The 18,812-nt window shown below is 42.9% G+C and overlaps 2 protein-coding genes and 1 long non-coding RNA gene across 6 annotated transcripts in view; 1 reads left to right on the forward strand and 2 right to left on the reverse strand.

Annotated features, from left to right (window-relative positions):
* The window catches only part of SOAT1 (sterol O-acyltransferase 1), a 70,944-nt gene extending 65,294 nt beyond the window's left edge, over positions 1-5,650 (reverse strand). Inside the window, exon 1 of the mRNA XM_072041763.1 lies at positions 5,532-5,650. The gene's annotated coding sequence lies outside the window, so the exon portion shown is untranslated. The remainder of the gene's footprint in view (positions 1-5,531) is intronic.
* ABL2 (ABL proto-oncogene 2, non-receptor tyrosine kinase) overlaps positions 1-18,812 on the forward strand; it is a 45,387-nt gene that overhangs the window by 20,632 nt on the left and 5,943 nt on the right. For 2 of the 4 annotated variants that reach the window (XM_027462933.3, XM_027462932.3), the window contains exons 2-10: positions 10,194-10,364; positions 11,146-11,441; positions 12,077-12,349; positions 13,118-13,202; positions 14,935-15,112; positions 15,704-15,888; positions 16,167-16,319; positions 16,837-16,926; positions 18,117-18,290. In XM_027462933.3, the coding sequence (XP_027318734.1) occupies positions 10,194-10,364; positions 11,146-11,441; positions 12,077-12,349; positions 13,118-13,202; positions 14,935-15,112; positions 15,704-15,888; positions 16,167-16,319; positions 16,837-16,926; positions 18,117-18,290 (1,605 nt within the window). Of the gene's footprint in view, positions 1-75; positions 688-6,384; positions 6,598-10,193; positions 10,365-11,145; positions 11,442-12,076; positions 12,350-13,117; positions 13,203-14,934; positions 15,113-15,703; positions 15,889-16,166; positions 16,320-16,836; positions 16,927-18,116; positions 18,291-18,812 lie in introns of those variants that run through there. The other 2 variants (XM_013099294.5, XM_027462934.3) reach the window with 2 other exon arrangements.
* On the reverse strand, positions 11,324-18,120 carry LOC140003040 (uncharacterized). Its single transcript, XR_011810975.1, has 7 exons — positions 17,948-18,120; positions 17,665-17,772; positions 16,794-16,950; positions 13,987-14,555; positions 12,007-12,332; positions 11,696-11,831; positions 11,324-11,461 (listed from the first exon to the last, which is right to left on the reverse strand). It is a non-coding gene; the product is annotated as an uncharacterized lncRNA (long non-coding RNA).

The raw sequence follows: 18,812 nt of genomic DNA on the forward strand, positions 1-18,812 counted from the left end.
ACAAGTGTCTGGGTTTAGCCAACAGGAAGTGGAGCAGCAGCCAGTAACTAAGTTTAGTGTGATGGATGTGTTTCTGACTTCATCCATGTGTATTTACGCTGCCCCATACGAAAGTGAATCAGCCCATATGACCGAGAAGGAGCAAAACAACTAAAGCTCCCTCAGCCAGGGCTTAGCTGAAACTCAGACTGGGGCTCTCCTAATGAGAATCCATATTAAGAGTCTTCCCTGGTGCTGAAGTTGGGCAAGTATTCATGCTCAAGCTGGGATTTTCTCGGATAAAAGGAAACGCTGGTTTATTTTCTAAGGCGTATGTATTTCAAGGAGACAAGATCACAAGAGTGTTTTAGTCAAGTGAAGTAAATATTTTAAGAAGGAAAACTCTTTTTTGTTTAAGAGAAGAAAATGGCTTGGACAATTGCTTGAACAGCATCTTGGTTGCTGACAATTGAGGTTGACAGCTTTGTGATTTATTTTTAGCTAGAGAATTTTGTTTAAGACAGAAGTACTTCAGGCTGTGTAGCTTTGGCAGTTGCTGCATATTCAGTGTGGGTGGATGGAACTGAGAAGTCGCATCTGTGCTAACAAGCATTTTGGGATTGCATTAAAAAATTAAACTCATGTACTGGAAACTGAAGCTGTATCAGCTCACCTGGGGAGCTCTACCCTCCGAATACCCTCCAGAAGGTAAGTAGTGCTGCCTGTCCAAGGCAAAAATAACTACCTGGGCCTCAAGTTGTGACATCAGCTCAAGTTTGGGCTGTTGGATTGGCACGTTCTTTGACTCTTGAGATTACAAGTCAGTGAGTTAGACTCTACCCTCTCCATCCCAAGTTTTCCCTCTAGCTAGAAAGGCTAAAAATAAATTTCAAAAAGCCAGCTGAGAAATAGATTAATGCGGTCATTGTTCCAGGTGCTGAGTCTAAGGAGAGTTCCCAATACTGTAGGACTTCTTATTAGAAGTAATTATGTCACTTGGAAAGCAGCTTGGACATTTATGTCATGTTAACTCAAAGGTCTGATCAGTTGCTTTACATCTGCAAAATAAACCTCTCGCCAGCTACACGTTGTTACTGTAGGTATTTCTGGCTTGCTGTGGGGTCAGTTGAACCACGATTCTTTAAGTAGTCTTTTTGCAGAAGAGCTCTTCAAATGTTTGTCCTAACACTGTGTGAATAAATAGCAATTCATTTCTTTTTCTTAGAAGTAGATAATGCCTTGACTTTGATCTGGCCAGTATTACTGACTCCTCAGGAATTCCGTTGGAGTGAAGTATAATCCACATTAAGCAACTTCTCTCCCAAAGTAGTGCTTAAAAAGAAAGCTAAATGACTTGCTGTGAGCTGTCATAATGTTTGGCCATCCCACCTTTCCTGGAGAAGGACTGCATGACCTAATCCTTACTCTTTATACTGGAGAGGTTTACTGGAACTTACCGCTACTAAGGATATCAAGTAAATTTTTGATTTACATGTATGCAGTTTCCCAGTTACCTTGGCTGGTGCCTCTTCATAGCACCCCTTTCCCTGAAACTATCGTTGTGGCAGTAGTTGTAGTCCACTCTAGGCAGGATTCAGAGGAACAAAGATTGGGACTTGATTGTACTGAATGGAAGGAGGTACGTAATACAGAGCACCTAAAGGTGGGGGTCTCTTCGCTTGTTTCTAGATCCCAGCAATTGCAAAGCTAACTAGCTTTACAGGAGCTAAACAAATCCTTGGAAATTCAGGTAACAAACATTTTGATAAAGTATTCAGGATCTGTGAAAGGTTTCATGGATAGTTTTTCATTCTAAAATCCCACTTTGTCTGTCACTTTCAATTGCATTAAAATCTTTCCCACTGCAGGAGAGTGTTTTTATCTGACATACTGTTTGGTTTTGCTTCCTTACCCAGAGGCATGCTCAAAAAAAGTCAGATTTGTGCTTTGAGTTGTGTTGCCTCTGACTGTTCCCAGTTCCTGTGGTCAGGTCGTTTGTGCCTCTTTCGTTAAATTGATGCTAGGTCCAGCTCTCCTGTGATCACATGAGTTCCTCACCTTAAAGCATTTCTAAATGCATTTAAAAACCTGCATCATTTTGCTAGCTGTGTTTGTCCCAAAGTCACCTTCCTGCCAGAGTTCCACAAGGACAAGAAATTATCAAGGTAGTAAGAGCCAATCTGTTGAGTTAGCATTTGTACTGAAGATGACTGATACTCATCTGCTTTGAAATCACTTAAGCATTTTATAGCATTGCAGTTTTCAGCAGAAGGTTCAGTCCCTTACAGCCTATACAGCTGATGATCTATGAAGAGATTCGTGCATCTTGCATTTAGCAAGGAATGGATGAAATTTTTCAATTAATACTTCGGAACTTAAGCTTGATTTATTTCATTCTGGATTCTGTACCAAAGTAACACTTTACCAAGAAGTGGAGAGAAAGTGGGGAAGTTCTACATTAGGTGATTATGGAGGAGAAGAACGGCATACCATGTGTGTCACTAACATCTGAGCAGGGAAACGGGCTGATGGGCACCTCGGGGTGTTTGATAGCATTAATAACAAGTGGAGAGGATAACTGGAACTAGCGAAACAGAGGACAGGCAGTTCTTTCATTCAGCATCTGTGTTTTCTCTTTTAATGGTTAGCTAGATGTGACAAGATCTTGAATTTTTCATAGTGGTATAATTAGCTGAGGTTGATGTCTCTCTCTTTCCACCAGTTACTTCCATTCAGTGATATCAAATACCCAAACCTTGCCTTCATTGGGATTTTCATATCAAACTAGCCCAAAAGCACTACTGTGTAAGGACCCACCACTTTCACCAAGAAATAACTGCAGGGGAATACCTCGTGCAGCACATGTTCAAAGTAAATCTGTTCTTAAGAGGTGAGCTATATGGGGAGTTTTGGGCTTCTCCATATATTTCACTCCTCAGTTATGTATTGATAATTAAGATAAGAAGTCACTACCAGCTTGGTTTGAAACCTGGTGTGAACATGATGCAACTTTGTCTCTCTGAAGTCTCCTCCCATTCTGTCTCTCTCAGCCTGGGACCATAAATAGAAACCTATTCCTTGCCCATCCCAAGCTCTTGGCTCGGAGCTGTATTTCTTGGCTTTATTCAGTGGGTTGTTTACGGTACTTAAACCTTGCACCACTCTGTGGGAGGCCCAAAGACTAACTATGGATCTGTGCTGAGCTCAAGCAAACCACGTTATTAAGAGTCTGGTTGCTTACAGGAGAGGAACACCTAGGAACAGCATTCAGTCAGGCTGCCTCTATTTCACCAGAGCCATCTGGGAGCTGTCTGAATCCCTCTAAGCTGTTGTTTTTCATGGCCACACGTGTGTCAGCAGAAAGACTAGGTGGTCTGTTGAGGTGAGGCCTCAAGTCTGGTAATAGGGCAAGGAGAGTTCAGAGGTCTGCTTCTGTGCTACCACATTATTAGACAGCAGTGACTTGGCCTGCTCAGCACTGGTTTGCTCCTTAGCACGGGGTATTTTTGGTAGTAGGAAGCACTGAGACTTGGCTACGGTAGCCTTGTTTCTGAAAAACTTGATCCTGTTCCAATCATGTCAGCAAAATAGGAAACCCACTCGCTGCTGTGTTATCAATTTTGTTTCCTCGTTAAGGCAGAAAGCCTCCCACTAACAAGCTGGTTGAAATTCTTACAGTCTAGTGTGTAAGGTGATGTACATTTGGAGGATTCGGTGGGAAATGCCAGTTACACCAGGAGCCACCGGTTGTTACGTGACAGCCTATTTCCTACACTCCGAGTTGACCAATGCCTATTCTTTGGTAGTCTTTGAAGCTAGCACATAAAATAAGTCTTTGTGTAAAGTAATAGTGTGGATATTTATACGGATATTTAGTTTGAAAACCCCAAGTGGAAATAGAGTAAAAGATGTGGTATGTACAGGGGTCTTGGTGACCTTATATTAAAGTGTCCCTTTGTATTAAATATATATGTACACACACACCCACACAGTATTGTTTTTGGTGTAAAATAATATATCAAATTGACACTGTATGTAATAATCAGCATTTACCCTATAACCCTTTCTTTGTCTCTCTTCCTTCTATTGAAAAACCAGTCACTTTGGGCTGCTGCCAGCAGTCCCAGATCCTTTCCAGGGCTGTATTGCTCTTTGCACGTTCTTTTGTTTGATGAAGAAACATTGACAGTGGGTTCATAAATTCAAAATGGAGCAAGGGTTTGTGTTGTTTTTTTTTTTTGGTTTTTTTTTTTGAAGCTGCTTGAACTATACACTTCAAAGTAGTGTAGTCAGCAAGATTTCCTTGTACTTAACTTTTCCCCATTGCTGGAAAAAAAATAGAGAAATACTTCAAAAGGGATGATTTAAGTGGTACAGGAAGGGTAACCACTCTCAGGAAACAGCTTTGAAGGGCACCACAGGGAATAGTCTGAAGAGCTGTTCTGCCTGAAAGGTTGCTTCTTCCACCGAGGAAGCTGAGTGTACCAGGACGAAGAGCCTGGCTCGTCCATTGACAGCCAAGGGAATAGGAACAGGAAGCTTGTCGTGGTGGATGCAAATGTCAAGGTAACGGCCTACAGGGTAGAATAACTGTCTAGGAAATCAATTGTAGAAGAAATAGCGCTCGTCCAGAGGTTAGGAAGAAGCCTGAATTTACTCTGCCTGGGTGCACATGACAGGACCTTACAAACATCCAGGCACTGTGCAGGGACACCCCTGTCCTTCCCACGCCACTGGTGGCACCAGCTGATGGCCATCGGGAGCTCTTTAACAGGCCTGACAGTCACAGGGCACCAACACTCAGCGAGGGGGGCTAAAAGTAACACATTCAATGCACTGGTTTGCAAGCTACCTTTTTCATTTAGCTCAGCTTTCCCCTAATCCTTCATTGTTCCAGAGATATTGGTTACTCATCTGATATACTTTAACTAACAAGCAAATTGTTTGTTCCCTTGCTTAATTATTACAGCTAATACTAATTGACATTTGCTGATGCTATTGCAGACCCACCTGGACAGTCTGTTTGTAGCAAAGCTCATCTCCATTTTTCTCAGGCTATGCTGCCTTGCCCTACAAATTCTGCCTATTCTTTGTGTATCAACAGATACACTAAGACTGCTTGAAATACCAGTGTGACTGAAGGCATCCAGAGCACATAAAAGAGAGTAGAAAACAAACTGCAAGAGAAAAACAAATGGGGAAAAAGATAGCCTAGAGACTCCTAAGTAAACCTGAGTATTGGATAGCATGCTGCAAGGTTCACCAAGCCTCATTTTGGAGAAGGAGGAAAGGTCACCCAGTTGTCTGAACTTCTGGAAGATAATGGCATGTTCCTGTCCGAAGGTACTTCCTTTGGCTATGTTTTTCCACTTGCATTAGGTGATGGTGGAGGCACAAAATTCTTGGTACAGGCCACACAGGGAGAAGTAACTCCTTGTCACCACAGCACATCTGTGGGTTTTTGTTTTTGTTTTTTTTTTGGAATGCCTTTTCTCATTCACAGCCTTGCACAACACAAACGCTTATAACAAACCCGGTTGCTCATTTCTTACCTTTAGTCAAAGCTCTGTCCTCCTCACGTGCTGCGGCTGCCTTTCTCACGTAGCAGTGGAGTCTGCAGATTTAGAGATGCTGGTGGGCTGCAACAGCCTCTCTCCCCCTCCCAGAGGCCAAACCACTTGCTTCCCCTTCCCTGCTCCCTTTTATACCCCTCTGCAGCCCACCAGCCTCCCAGGTGTGAGACTACCATGGTGAGTGCTTGTTCTTTAACCCTTCCCCCTCCACATGTTAGGAGGAACCTGGCCTGCTGCAAACCATACAAATGTAGCTAGAAAACCAAGTCTTTTAAAGAATTCATCAAAGAGAGCTTAGGTTTTTGAAAGGTAATTGATAGCGTCCTTTCACAGAGCTGACCTGAACACTATTAAATCATTAAATGTGCAGCTCAGCCTGGGCATACTGTACAGCTCTTGCTTTCGGTTTCTTTCTGAAATCCTAAAATATGTAACAGTTTACTCTTTCATTGCTCATACAGCTCCTAGACTTATATTTTCATTCATGTTGTTTCCTGTTGATTCATAAATAATGGCATTTATGTGGAGTGGAAAAATGAATCAATCTGGGCGGTCCCCGTAATGGGTGATCTGTTTTGTAATTTGTGCAAAGGAACTTCTCCAAGGAAACGATTTATTTTATTCCAAACACTTTGTTGCCTAACTCTTAGCGGCACAATATTCTGTCTATAGCTCATCTCAAAAGCGTTTCAACTCGCAGCCCGGTCCCCACATCCTTTGTTTGTTCAGCGTTTCGTGGGAAGCTCCACCCTTACTTCCAGCTGGTAACCCAGTAACCCGCAGCTCGATTTCCCTAGTTTTTCCTCACCCGCTCGGCAGTGCTTGCTTTTCCATTGGCCACCAGCGCTGCGAGCAGTGATCGCCTGCACGTGGTGGCGTTTGTGCGGGCAGTCCAGGACTTCTCGTGTCAGCCTTCTGCCTGCTGTGAGGCACAGCATGATCGTGGGGACCGTCCTGTTCCAGTCTAGCAGCTATGGCAAAGAGAGCAAGCTGCTCTGCTGCCTTGGCGATGAAGCCTCTGAGCCCGGTGTGTCGAGTTTCACAGGTAGGACACGTAGGGATGTTACACTGTGCCATCCCTTTCCTGCAGTACTCGGCAAGCTTAAAGGAGGACGTGGGGCCTTTCAAGTCTTTGTCTTGTAGTACAAGACTGGGTGCAGGCAGGACTGAGGTTGCCTGCTTTTATCCAGGTTTGAGGATTATTTAAAATGCTCTGCTTTTATGAGCAGTTACAGAGTCAGTGTTTCAGAACAAAAAAAGACTACCAGCACCTGATGTGGTTCTGAAGTTGAAGATTTAGCATTTAAAAGACTTGCCCTGCACTTGAGCTGAAGAGATTGGTAACAGTAGCCTCGGTGGCAGAGGGTGGGAGGCAAAACGCCTCTTACGTGTTGGCTGAATAGGAAAAGCATTCGTGTCTGGAGAGAAGCAATTTGTATTGTGGGAATACAGAAAAGGAAGGAGGTGGGTGAAGCATAACATCCTTGCTTGATCATGCATTTCTTACTTTGCGCTAAATGATGATGTAAGTTTCCAATTGTCTAGGAAATGAAAGTGGTCACGTATGATTTATGGTTAGGCTTCCAAAGGAGCTGGTACAGAACAGGACTTCCCAGCTCATTTCCTCACTGGGTGTGAATAGAGCTCACAGACTCTTTGGTTTGAAGGGCATCATTTGTGATACGCTTCGCTTATCGTGGTTTCCTCATTGAGGTCTATGCGATTATCACATTTAACTCTCCTTTCTTATCCTTGCATATTGGATGGTATAGATCCCATGCTGTATGAGCAGCACAGGTTATTTCTTAATGGCAACCTGCAATAGGGAAATGCCCCTTTGGTTGATACTGGTTTACCTTACTGCTACTTGGGCAGCTGAGTCACTCTAAAAAATCAGAGTTCGGGAAGTTAGTGAGACATCAACTCTTAAAAGCAGTTGATTTTTAGGTAATGGGATTTCTAGGTAAGCGCTGTAGCTAAGTGATTGAAGCTCCTCATCAAACATTAACTTCTGCAGGCTTTTTCTGTACATGACGTGGGTGTTGAGAACACGTACCAACCTCCCAGGCATTCCCAAGGAAGTGGTGGAAGTCCCACATCTGCTTTGAATCCCAGCTGGCAGTCCAGCACAGCACCACAAATGGTTTCACGTGGGCAGAGCTGCTCAGCGCTGAGCAGCAGGTGCCACTTCTGCACGCTTTGCCTTGGCTGAAGTGCCTGGTGTTGGACTGGCCGGGGGATTTGCTGCAGCAGCTCAGGATTGGGGCTGACACGGGGCTTGCCACTGAGTACACGACTAAATGCTTAGCTCTGTGGTCCTGCTTAGAAGGGGGTTGGATGCTCAGTTCCTGAGCTGCTGTGGCTCAAAAAAGAAAAACTATACGTTGGTTATGCAATAAAGCAAATGCATATATTTTTGTTTAAGGCCTTTGCCGTTTCAGCAGATGTATAATTGAAAGTAGGAAGTTATTCAAACAGCATTAAGGTATTCTGGAGCTGAAAGGTCAGGATATTTTTTTTGGAAACACTGCCAGCTTTTGTGTTTGCTGCTTATGGCTAGCAGAGACGTAACTCAGCTCTTCTGGATAGCAGACTTGCTGAGTGACTTAGCTTAAGGCACCAAACCCCTCTCTTTTTCTAACACAAGTCATTGGAGGCATGTAAAGAATATCTTATTTAATTAAGATGTGTTTGTACTGCGTAAAGAGAGCTGGATTTAGGAACCACTGTTCTTTTCTCTTGCCATTTCATCTGTTCCTGATGCTTAATAACTGCATATGCACACAGCCAGCCCTAAAACAAATGCAGCAGTAAGTTGGCAGCCACGCTGTGTGTAGGTAGCAGGGCAGGCACTGGTATTTCCTCTCTTCTCCATGAGAGCACCAGTCCTCCTAGACTCTTTATCTGATAGGTCAGTATGTTGTAAAACTAACTGCAGTTGATAGCTAGCAACAAGAAGCGTGTCTAAGTACCGCATCTGCAGAAACTGAAATTAAAGAAGGGATATTTTGGTAGCTTAGTCTCTGTTTACTTCTGTTCTTGGTAGGAGAACCTTGATGGGTGCTACTTTGGCAAGGCTGGGAGGCAAGAGTTCAGTAATTGCATGATGAGCGGGTTACGCCAGCAGTATAACCCCGAGTGATTACCAGAAATGAAGTCAAAATCCACTTGTGTTTAAGAACAAGCCAGAACAAACCTCAGCCATTTCCTTTCTCACGTACATATAGCTTAAAAAAAATTGAACGTGGACTCTAGGAAACACCCCTGACGTTCTAGTTTTCCAGACTTGAGCTCTGTCACGTGCACAGATTTGGCCTGTGTTTGCCTATTGCTTGGCATAGGCCTCTTCCTGTTTTGTGTCTCACTGACTTCCCAGTATTCCTCTCCTACGTTGCATTTGGGCTCTTTGTTCTCTTACAGTGCCTTACAGACTAGTTATCGCTCACAAATGTAGATCTCATGAGAACGTGTGTGTGTAGGGGGTGTAGTTACATGCACATGTTCTCCTGTAGTGGTCTGCTTAAAAATATCCTGTGCCTGACTTCCCAGACCCACAGAAATGGGCAAAGCCTGTTTATAATATGGTTTCAAACCCAAGTTCAACAAGAGGCTGTGGGGCAGGAATGTATGTCAGTTGTGCCTTTAGAGGAAATACTTATTACTTTGTTACCCTTTCATGTTTTTGCCCCCTTGAGCATCCCACATGTATGAAACTACATCTTGGCTCTTTCTTGTGTCCTAACATTGAAATTTAATGGGCTACATGTTCCTGGAAAACCCCACTATGAATTAGAAAGCCAATGATGGTCTTGACACTCTTTTTTTTTTTTTTTTTTTAACCACAGTACAACCAGTAAGTGTTCAGATACTTTTGCTTTTTACTTTAGTTCTTTACAAAACCTTGTATATTTGGATTACTTTTCATCATCACAGGAACTTTTTTTTTTACTTTTGTCTGTAAAACAAATTCAAGACTGATTCTTCTTCCCACTCCCTTTTACTAACAAGTATGCATCCATTTTAATTTGAAACAGAAAAACAGAATTGCCTTGGAACACTGTTGCTAAATGCTTAGCATCGTCCTCACTACTTTCTGCCCTGTCTGCTTTCCACCTTCTTATTTGCATAGTCTTGAAATGTATCACAAATCACTGTCATTTCCACTCATACTGAATCAGTTACTATTGCATATTATGTGTCATAATTCAGTCTGTCTTACCTCTATTTCTAATTTTGCTTTCAAATCCAAGCCACAGAAACAACAAAGATGACAAACACGACATTTCCATCTTGAAAAGGATTCCTTCACTACTTCACATCGAAAAAGCACTTCTAATTTCTCCTCCATTGTTCTGTCTGTGAATACCTAAAAGCTTTTAATTACATGTGTATGTAATTAAAATAATAGAATAAACATTTAGTATAAACATTTTGTACACAGCTTGCTATTTACTATCTATGAAGTTAATCATCTTCTCTAGTCTCCTTTTAGCACTAACCTCTGATCTAAGACGTGCACGCGTTGTGCTCCCTTTCCATAAAGGGCTTATTGTGCAGTAGCAGCTTTGCTCTGCTGCACACTGGGTTTTGATTTATTTACAGTTGCACACAAAGTAATTTCCTCTTTTGTCCTTTCTTCAGAGGCCCTGCACCGCCCCTATGGTTGCGATGTTGAACCCCAGGCACTGAACGAAGCCATCAGGTGGAGCTCCAAGGAGAACCTGCTTGGAGCCACTGAGAGCGATCCCAACCTCTTTGTTGCACTTTATGATTTTGTAGCAAGCGGTGACAACACGCTCAGTATCACCAAAGGTAAGGCTCGAATCACACGGCAGCTACTAGGCTGTAAACTTAGCAAGAGAAAATAGAAAACAGAAATCCTCTTCTGTTCCGTTTAACAGAACGAGTGCAGCTAGAGAAGGTTGCTCTCTAAACTGATGGATTACAAGCACACTCCCTCTCTCACTTGTGTTGGAGCGACACCTGCTGGGCAGTTCTAGTACAGATACAGCTTCGTATAATACCAAACAATCTATCGCAGCTACATCCAGGCTCCCCAGATCACTAGTCACATGAGACACCTATTTTGGGAAAACCTTTACATTACTGGCAAAAACAGAACACAGCACTTTCAGCTGGAGCAAAATCAAGAATTAAGAATGGCACAGAGATTTTCTGTTCAGTATGTATATAAGAATATGCCCTGCTGCACAACTGGTAAAAAATGAAATGCCATTTTTATATCTGTATTTATATAAATTATTTATTAAATGCTATTAAGATGGACACAAACCTCATCCCTCCAAAAAAAAACACCAAACAGCTTTCTAGTCCAGAAACATGGACGGCGGGAAGGTTTTTGAGTTGATCATTCACACTGTAGTACTAATTTAGGAACAGTGCATAAGGAGTTCTGTCTGAAACTTTACATTATAAACCGTTTATATATAGCAATTTAGTTACAAAATCATTGCTGCAGACTTTTATTTGTTAGCTACAAACCCAGGCTTAGAGAGACATTCCCTGTCAGCCCACTCGATGAGACCCAGTAGATTGTATCGTGCTTACTCTGCTTTTTTCCTTCTGCTCATAGGTGAGAAGTTGCGAGTCCTGGGTTACAACCAGAACGGTGAATGGAGCGAGGTACGTTCGAAGAATGGGCAGGGCTGGGTACCAAGCAACTACATCACACCAGTGAACAGCCTGGAAAAACATTCATGGTACCATGGGCCGGTGTCACGCAGTGCAGCAGAGTATCTGCTGAGCAGTCTCATCAACGGCAGCTTCCTGGTTCGTGAAAGCGAGAGCAGCCCCGGGCAGCTATCCATCTCGCTCAGGTACGAGGGACGCGTTTACCACTACAGGATCAATACCACCTCAGATGGAAAGGTAAGGATTTCTGGACAATGCTGTGAGGAAAGGAAATAAAAATATTAAGAGATGGTGTAGAATTGCAAGTTGCAGGCTGTTAGTTAAAGAAGGAGTGTGTGTGAGGAAGGCCCACTGGCTTATTAGTATAAAAAAAACACATTTTTGGTTGTAATACCCAACACCACTTTCAAAGGACTGCAAACTGCACTTTTATGGCTGAAATAGTAACTGGGGATCAAAGCAATTGTGTTTTTGTTTTGATGTGGTGATACCTTTCTACTGGTCTTCTTAGAACAAGCAGAGTTTTGGCGAGTCAGCAGTTTTAACCCTGATCAAATGGCAGTGTTTTGTGCTGTGAGATGTAGAAACTGGACTCAGGTGTGGCTACAAGAATTCTGGTTTCTAGTCCTGTAAAGCACAAAGCAGGAGTCAGCACTGCTCTAGCCTCCCCTATATCTCGTTTCCTTCTGCAAGTAAAAGTCCCGTGGAGGAATACTCATCTACCCAAACAAACTGAGAAAAAGTATTGTAAAATCTGGTTCTATTACTTTGTTTTTAACCCGTGAGAATGTCTTTACTGTACCTGTTTTCCAGTGTTAATGAAAGTTCTCAGGTGCCTTCAACTAAGTAGATTCCTGGACCTTTCTCAACAGGTTTATGTGACAGCAGAGAGCCGTTTCAGCACACTAGCCGAGCTAGTGCACCATCACTCAACAGTAGCTGATGGCCTGGTGACGACTTTACATTACCCAGCACCGAAGTGCAATAAGCCCACTGTCTATGGAGTGTCCCCCATCCACGACAAGTGGGAGATGGAGCGGACTGACATCACCATGAAGCACAAACTTGGGGGAGGGCAGTATGGCGAGGTGTACGTTGGTGTCTGGAAAAGATACAATCTCACGGTTGCTGTGAAGACATTAAAGGTGAGTTTTCAGATTGTTGTGCACTGTTCATTTAGTAACCTCTTATGATAAGGAAATTGTCGCATTCTCAATTATACCACCTAATGATAAAAATATATGAAAATGGAGTGTACTGGTCTACATAAATTCCATACTTGAGGGTTGCTCAAGCTAAGTTAGCTTGTCAAACTTGCAGCAATGCATGTGGCTTAAAAACAATTTGGAATTTGGTCCAGCAAGTGCCTGCAGGAACTGCATGGCCAAGTCAGATCTGTAGAAATGATTACCCACATGTCCACTTCCCTTCCCTCAAAAGAGCTGTAAGTAATGAAAGGTGTTGGAAGTATGTTCTACCTCTCCCTTACTTCTGGAAAAAATCAGCATCTCCATTTATATTAATTTTCAGTCTTCTGTTTGTTTGAACATCACCATTGTTGAATGTTTACCTTCTAGGTACCCCCTAAGTAAGGGAGATTGCAAGCTTAATTTTTATAGCTAGACAGGCAAACTAAGTCAGTGACTCCTAGAGTCATCCCCTCATTAGCCACAGCTGCTTTGGTAGCCCCAGTAGCTACCTGCTTGGTAGAGTCTAACACTTTCTGGGTACTGCAGATTTCTCATTTGGCCATGCTGCAGGCTAGCTTTTCAGGGGTGTTAAAGACCCTTTTTTGCTTTTGTAAAAGGCAAAACGGCAGAACAGAGATAAGAATTATTTATATTCAGCTAAAATATGTAGTGTTAAGCAGACCTTGGTCATGAAGATTAATCTTCCCTTTTCTATTCGTCTAGGAAGATACCATGGAGGTGGAAGAGTTCTTGAAAGAAGCTGCTGTGATGAAGGAAATCAAGCACCCAAATCTAGTGCAGTTATTAGGTTAGTGAAATACCTTGGTCTTTATATTCTTACTCAGAATTCTGCGAAAATGAAATCGCTCTCCTTTAAAAGGAGTGGCAGATTTTATGTATTTATATAACTTTTTGAACGAAGTCAGGTTATGAGGTGATATTTTTACAGCTTACTCCTTTGTGTAGTATTGAGACACCAATTTTAAATAAATCATCAAATATGGTCACTTACATTAGTAAGCAACTTTGCTGCTGATGCATGACTGTGCATTATATAAAGTTTGCAGTATCAGTCTCCTGTCAGATTGTACCCTTGCCTTTAGCCATTCTCCAGGATTCAGAAATCAGTGAAATTAGACTTTTTTTCTACTTAGTTAACTAAGATTTGTAAAATTATTTTCCATCAGTTATTTTTCTGATAGAACAGAACAAGAAAACTCAAAGTTTAAAAAAAAAAAACAAAACCAATGGAAATAAAACAAATACTGTTCTTTGTAATTCTCAACTCAGAGACTTTTATAGAAAAAGCTGCAGTGAGTAGAAGCAATCAATCTGTAACTGAGCAGAAGACAGCCAGATCACTACTGCTGCAAGGGACCATCGTGTTACCACCAAATAAGTACATGAGATCAAGGCAGTGGAGACGCAAGTCAGATCAAACAGCACATGAGTGGAAGAAAGCTGCAGGCTTTTCAGTTTGGCTGTGCCCTGTTTATCTCACTGGCACGTGCATGATACGATGATCACTAATACATAGTCTGCATAGCTGTTAATTCTACATGTACAAAGATTATTAAGGGGACACATTAAACCTTCACTAGTGTTTGGTTCCGTCTGGACTTCTGCTGCTTTCAGGAGCAAAGCTGTCAAGCCAAGCCTAGGATAAAAGGAGAAATGTAAAGAATGTGAAGGATTTTAATAATGTCACCTATTCTATGCCCATTTAAAAAAAAAAAAAAAGGACAGAGATGAAGTGTCTGCCTAGCCCTGTCTGGTTCCAGCAGTAGACACGAAAAAGATTGCTCATCAGAGATGCATTTTTGCTCTTTCTGATACGCAGTGTAGTCATGTTTTACTGCTGAATGTAGATAACAGTATCAGCAGGAATCCAGCAGTGCTGCAGTGGGAGTTCACAGATTTGACATGAGTATCCTGTTGCCCTCCTCCTCTACTAATACATACTTTGTACATGATTGCAATGACTGTAGCAAGGAGTCATCTGAGGAATGTGTGAGAATGCTGCTTCAGGAGCAGGTCCCACCGTGCTGATGGCTTACCCAGCTAGCACACATGGGAGTGCTTCACATTCCTCTGTAGTGACATTTCAGTCTGGAAAGCTGGCCAGTTGACAGGTACCCACTTCCACTTCGCCACTGTTTAGCTTTAAGAAAGAGGAGGGGGGAAGAAAAGCAAATCGTAGGCCTTCAAAATAACTCCTATTTCATTCTGTAACCCTCCAAACAACAGTGTGTAGTAATATTCTATATATATAGTATACATCCTTTATGTACACTATATAGGAATAGTGGTGCTTTAATGGACACATTTCTCACTATCCAGAAAGTAGATGGCCAGATAGATAGAAGCACTGAATTTTAAGTTGGGCTGCATCGATCCAGGTCTTGTAGATGAAAGTCTTCAATTTTCAGAGAAACGATTCTTGGTACAAAATGCAACGAATGGGTATAACATTGGGACCACCGCTAAGCTAGGGAAGCAATGGCAGCTTCATTCACAAGCCCTTTTCTCCTCACTGCCAGGTGTGTGTACCCTGGAGCCACCCTTTTACATTGTGACAGAATACATGCCATATGGGAACCTACTAGACTATTTACGGGAATGCAACCGGGAGGAAGTGAGTGCTGTTGTGTTACTCTATATGGCCACTCAGATCTCCTCTGCTATGGAGTACCTGGAGAAGAAGAACTTCATTCACAGGTGGGTGAAATCACATTAAGCTGGTACAAACTCAGATTGTAATGGTGGACAGGCCACCACTGTGAGGGCCTGGGAATTCTTGCTTTTGGGGAGATTTTTTGCAGAGTTGTTTTACAGTAGGTCATGCGTTTTGGTTTTAATGCTGTCTTGCAGTACCTCCGCCCCATGGCTTTCAATCTTGTGCACGTGTGCCTGATGGCTGTGAAAGTTGGTGGTGTCCTGTTCCAATGCCCCTGCTCTGGGCAGACCCTGCCAACCTATCCAGTTGGATAAAGCAGTGCCATGAAGCTGGTACCAGCGTGATGAGCTGCTGCTCTCATCCTAGTCTTCAGAAACATAAACCTCTCATTGTAGCAGCTATCGTTACTGGTAATTTACTGGAAAGAGCCCTAATCCCAGCTTCCAGCTCCTAGGAATACATGCGCTCAGTGTCTGACACTGTTTAGAACAGAGCTCATGTTGTCTTTACCTGCTGTGTAAAGGGAGTGCTTCCTCCTGCAGGAGCAGGGGGCAGGCTGTGCTAGTACAGGACTGTATTCAAAAGCCCTGCTCTTGTTCCAGTAAAAGAGTGTGCTTCTTTTCTTTATACAGGGACTTGGCAGCACGGAACTGCTTAGTTGGAGAAAATCATGTGGTGAAGGTGGCCGACTTTGGCTTAAGTCGACTTATGACTGGAGATACGTATACAGCTCATGCTGGAGCCAAGTTCCCAATCAAGTGGACTGCTCCCGAGAGCTTGGCCTATAACACCTTCTCAATCAAATCAGATGTGTGGGGTAAGAAAACTCACCTTCAGTGTTCCTTTTTTTTTCTTTGCTAGCCTAAAGAGTAAATTGTGTTCTGGCCTGGGCAAAAACACATGGGGAGGCGCATGCCAGGCCACAGCTTCACAAATCAATAGGGTTTTTAGCGTGTGCTGTCTTTACCTAGGCTGACCTGAAGCATCTGCATCAAAGAGAGTCTGCCTCAAACTGCAGTAAAGGCCACAATATAACAAGCAACATAGGAGGTGGGCAGTCTTATGACCAGGAATTTTGTTTTTCTCCTTTTGCAGCCTTTGGGGTGCTGTTATGGGAAATTGCTACCTATGGGATGTCACCGTACCCAGGCATTGACCTCTCTCAGGTGTATGATCTGCTGGAAAAGGGCTATCGGATGGAACAGCCGGAGGGGTGCCCTCCAAAGGTTTACGAATTGATGAGGGCATGTGAGTATCTTCTTCCAGTCTGGGGAACAAAGCCTGGGAAGGATGGGTGAAATCTGTGGTTAACTCTAAATCCTTGCTTCTTACGTGCCGTTTTGTTAGCTAACGTGGAAAAGTCCCTGTCACCTGACACGTACCTGGTCACTGATGTAAAATGAGTCTGGTCTCTTTTGAGAACTCTCATCTCTTTTGAGAGTTTTGAGAACTCTCAAAAACTCATCTCTGATTACAGCTGGATAGCATTTTGTGGCAAATTGTACTGTCCTTTTGAGAGTACGACTCTTACAATGGAATCCCCAAAAAAGAAAGAAATTGAGTTTTCCACAAACATAACGGCTCTGCAGGAGACAAGGAGTTGACATGGTTGCACAAAATACATCCTTCAAGTGCGTTGCTTAGTATTTGCCACAAAAAGCTCTCTGATGCTGCATAACAAATGTAAACTCTATTAATAAAGAATAAAAAATCATCTCCTACCTGCTGCAGGCACTGAGCCTTAATCTGTGCTCTCCCACTGCAGGTTGGAAGTGGAACCCGCCTGACCGACCTTCCTTTGCTGAGACCCACCAGGCCTTTGAAACCATGTTCCACGACTCGAGCATCTCGGAGGGTGAGAGCCCCTGTTACTTGGTTTCTGAAACAGGAGAAGTGCTTAATCCCCTGGAGTGCTCTTATGCACAGGCTCTTAATGCTCATCTCCTAGCTCTGGAGGCTGCAGTGAGGCTTCATCCCTTACTTCCTTTGTTATCCATAAGTCTGTCAATACATGCTCTTACATTCTGCACAAATACTGAATAACATTTAGACACTTAATACAGAGATGGCATATTAATTAATTTGAGCAGCCAGATAACAGAGTTCATTTAAGGAATATTGTCTCTTCTATTAGAGGAAGCCTCTTGTTTCCCAGACTAGAGAGAAAGGAATAGTAAGTGAGAGAAGAAGGTGCATGCATATCACAGTCTATTTTTGACTGCAGAATTTAGGTCATGCAGTAGTATTCTACCAGCTTTCATTTAAAAAAAATAAAATCTGCCTTAACCTCTGCATTTTCTACCTAGCTACTTTTAGCAGTGAATCTGCAATGAAACTTTAAAATCTAGTCAACTAGGAGATAAATATAATTGAGAAGTGTGATAGTAAGCAGCAGACAAGCAGAACTGTCTGAACATATCAAATTTGAAATTAAATATGAAGCCCATCCATCCACTGCCTTGCTACCAAAAAACACACAAGGGGAAATTCTACCAGGGAGGATCTATAATAGGCACATCAAGTAGCCTACACAAATGATAACCTGGGGGTAGCCAGGAGGTTGTTTTTTTTTTTTTTTTTTTAAATCACATACCTTGTGTTAATGTTGGGAAGGAAACATGTAGTCTTCACTTCCAATAGGCAGGTGCAGTGCTTTCTTTCTGACAAAGCAGCTTAGGTACAGATGCAGAGAGGACTCAACCTGGAGGGGATCAACACCAGGCACCTTAATTAGAAACAGAAGTAAATGTATCCAGCGTGACCTTTAGCTCTTGGGCCACCTTAACCCAGCATAGAGCTCGTACAGATCCTACCACCATTTCTGGCTGAATTTATAAAGATGTGAGTTTGAAGTCATTATGTAAAACATCACTTACCCTAAACATCTCTGGACTGGAATAAAAAACTAAGTTTATAAACTGCTTCCTCTCTCCAACACGTATCTCTTCGTGCTGCTCTGGGTCTGTAGTAAAGACCCGTATTTGCTTTTCCTCCTCTTCTGCTGGTCTTTGTTCCAACGATTCTGCTTGCTTTTTCCCCTTGCAGAGGTAGCAGAGGAGCTTGGAAGAACAGCCTCCTCCTCCTCCATAGTTCCTTACTTGCCCCGGTTGCCCATGCTTCCCTCCAAGACTAGAACACTGAAGAAACAGGCAGAGAACAAGGAGAACATTGAAGGAACACAAGATACTCTGGAGCATTCGACTTCCAGCTCAGCACCAGGTATGAGCACAAGGACGGTTGCACTGAGGCCATGTGGGTAGACTTGCTCCTGTTGTGAAGTACCGAACAGGAGAGAACAGAACATCCACCAGCTGGAGATCTGCAACCCAGTATCCCGGCTTGTAAAATTTCATGTTCCAGTCAAGATGATCAAGTGCTTTGGCTTTTTTCAGTTTGTAGCAGGATTTACTGTGGTACTGTGGTAGGAGAGGCAGGGCTGGACACCCCATGGCTGCATTCACTCTTCCTGGATTAGAGGTGGAGAGGTCAGAACAATGGAAGATTTGCTGAGAGACAAGATGACTCCTGGGGAGGAAATCAGCATGGCTTTGTTCTTTGGTAGCACAGAGTGGGAGCTCTTGTCACAGTACAGGTGTCACTTCTCATTCTAGAGAAGGCAGAGACTACTCTTGAGAGCTAAGATGAGCCCACATCTGTACAGGCACAATTCAGACTTCTCTGTTCTGCTCTCAGGTTGTAGAGCAAAGAACCAAAATCTTGAACCAACATATTGCAGGCTTG

The sequence above is a fragment of the Anas platyrhynchos genome, chromosome 8 (genome assembly GCF_047663525.1).
Source record: "Anas platyrhynchos isolate ZD024472 breed Pekin duck chromosome 8, IASCAAS_PekinDuck_T2T, whole genome shotgun sequence".
Classification (NCBI taxonomy): domain Eukaryota; kingdom Metazoa; phylum Chordata; class Aves; order Anseriformes; family Anatidae; genus Anas; species Anas platyrhynchos.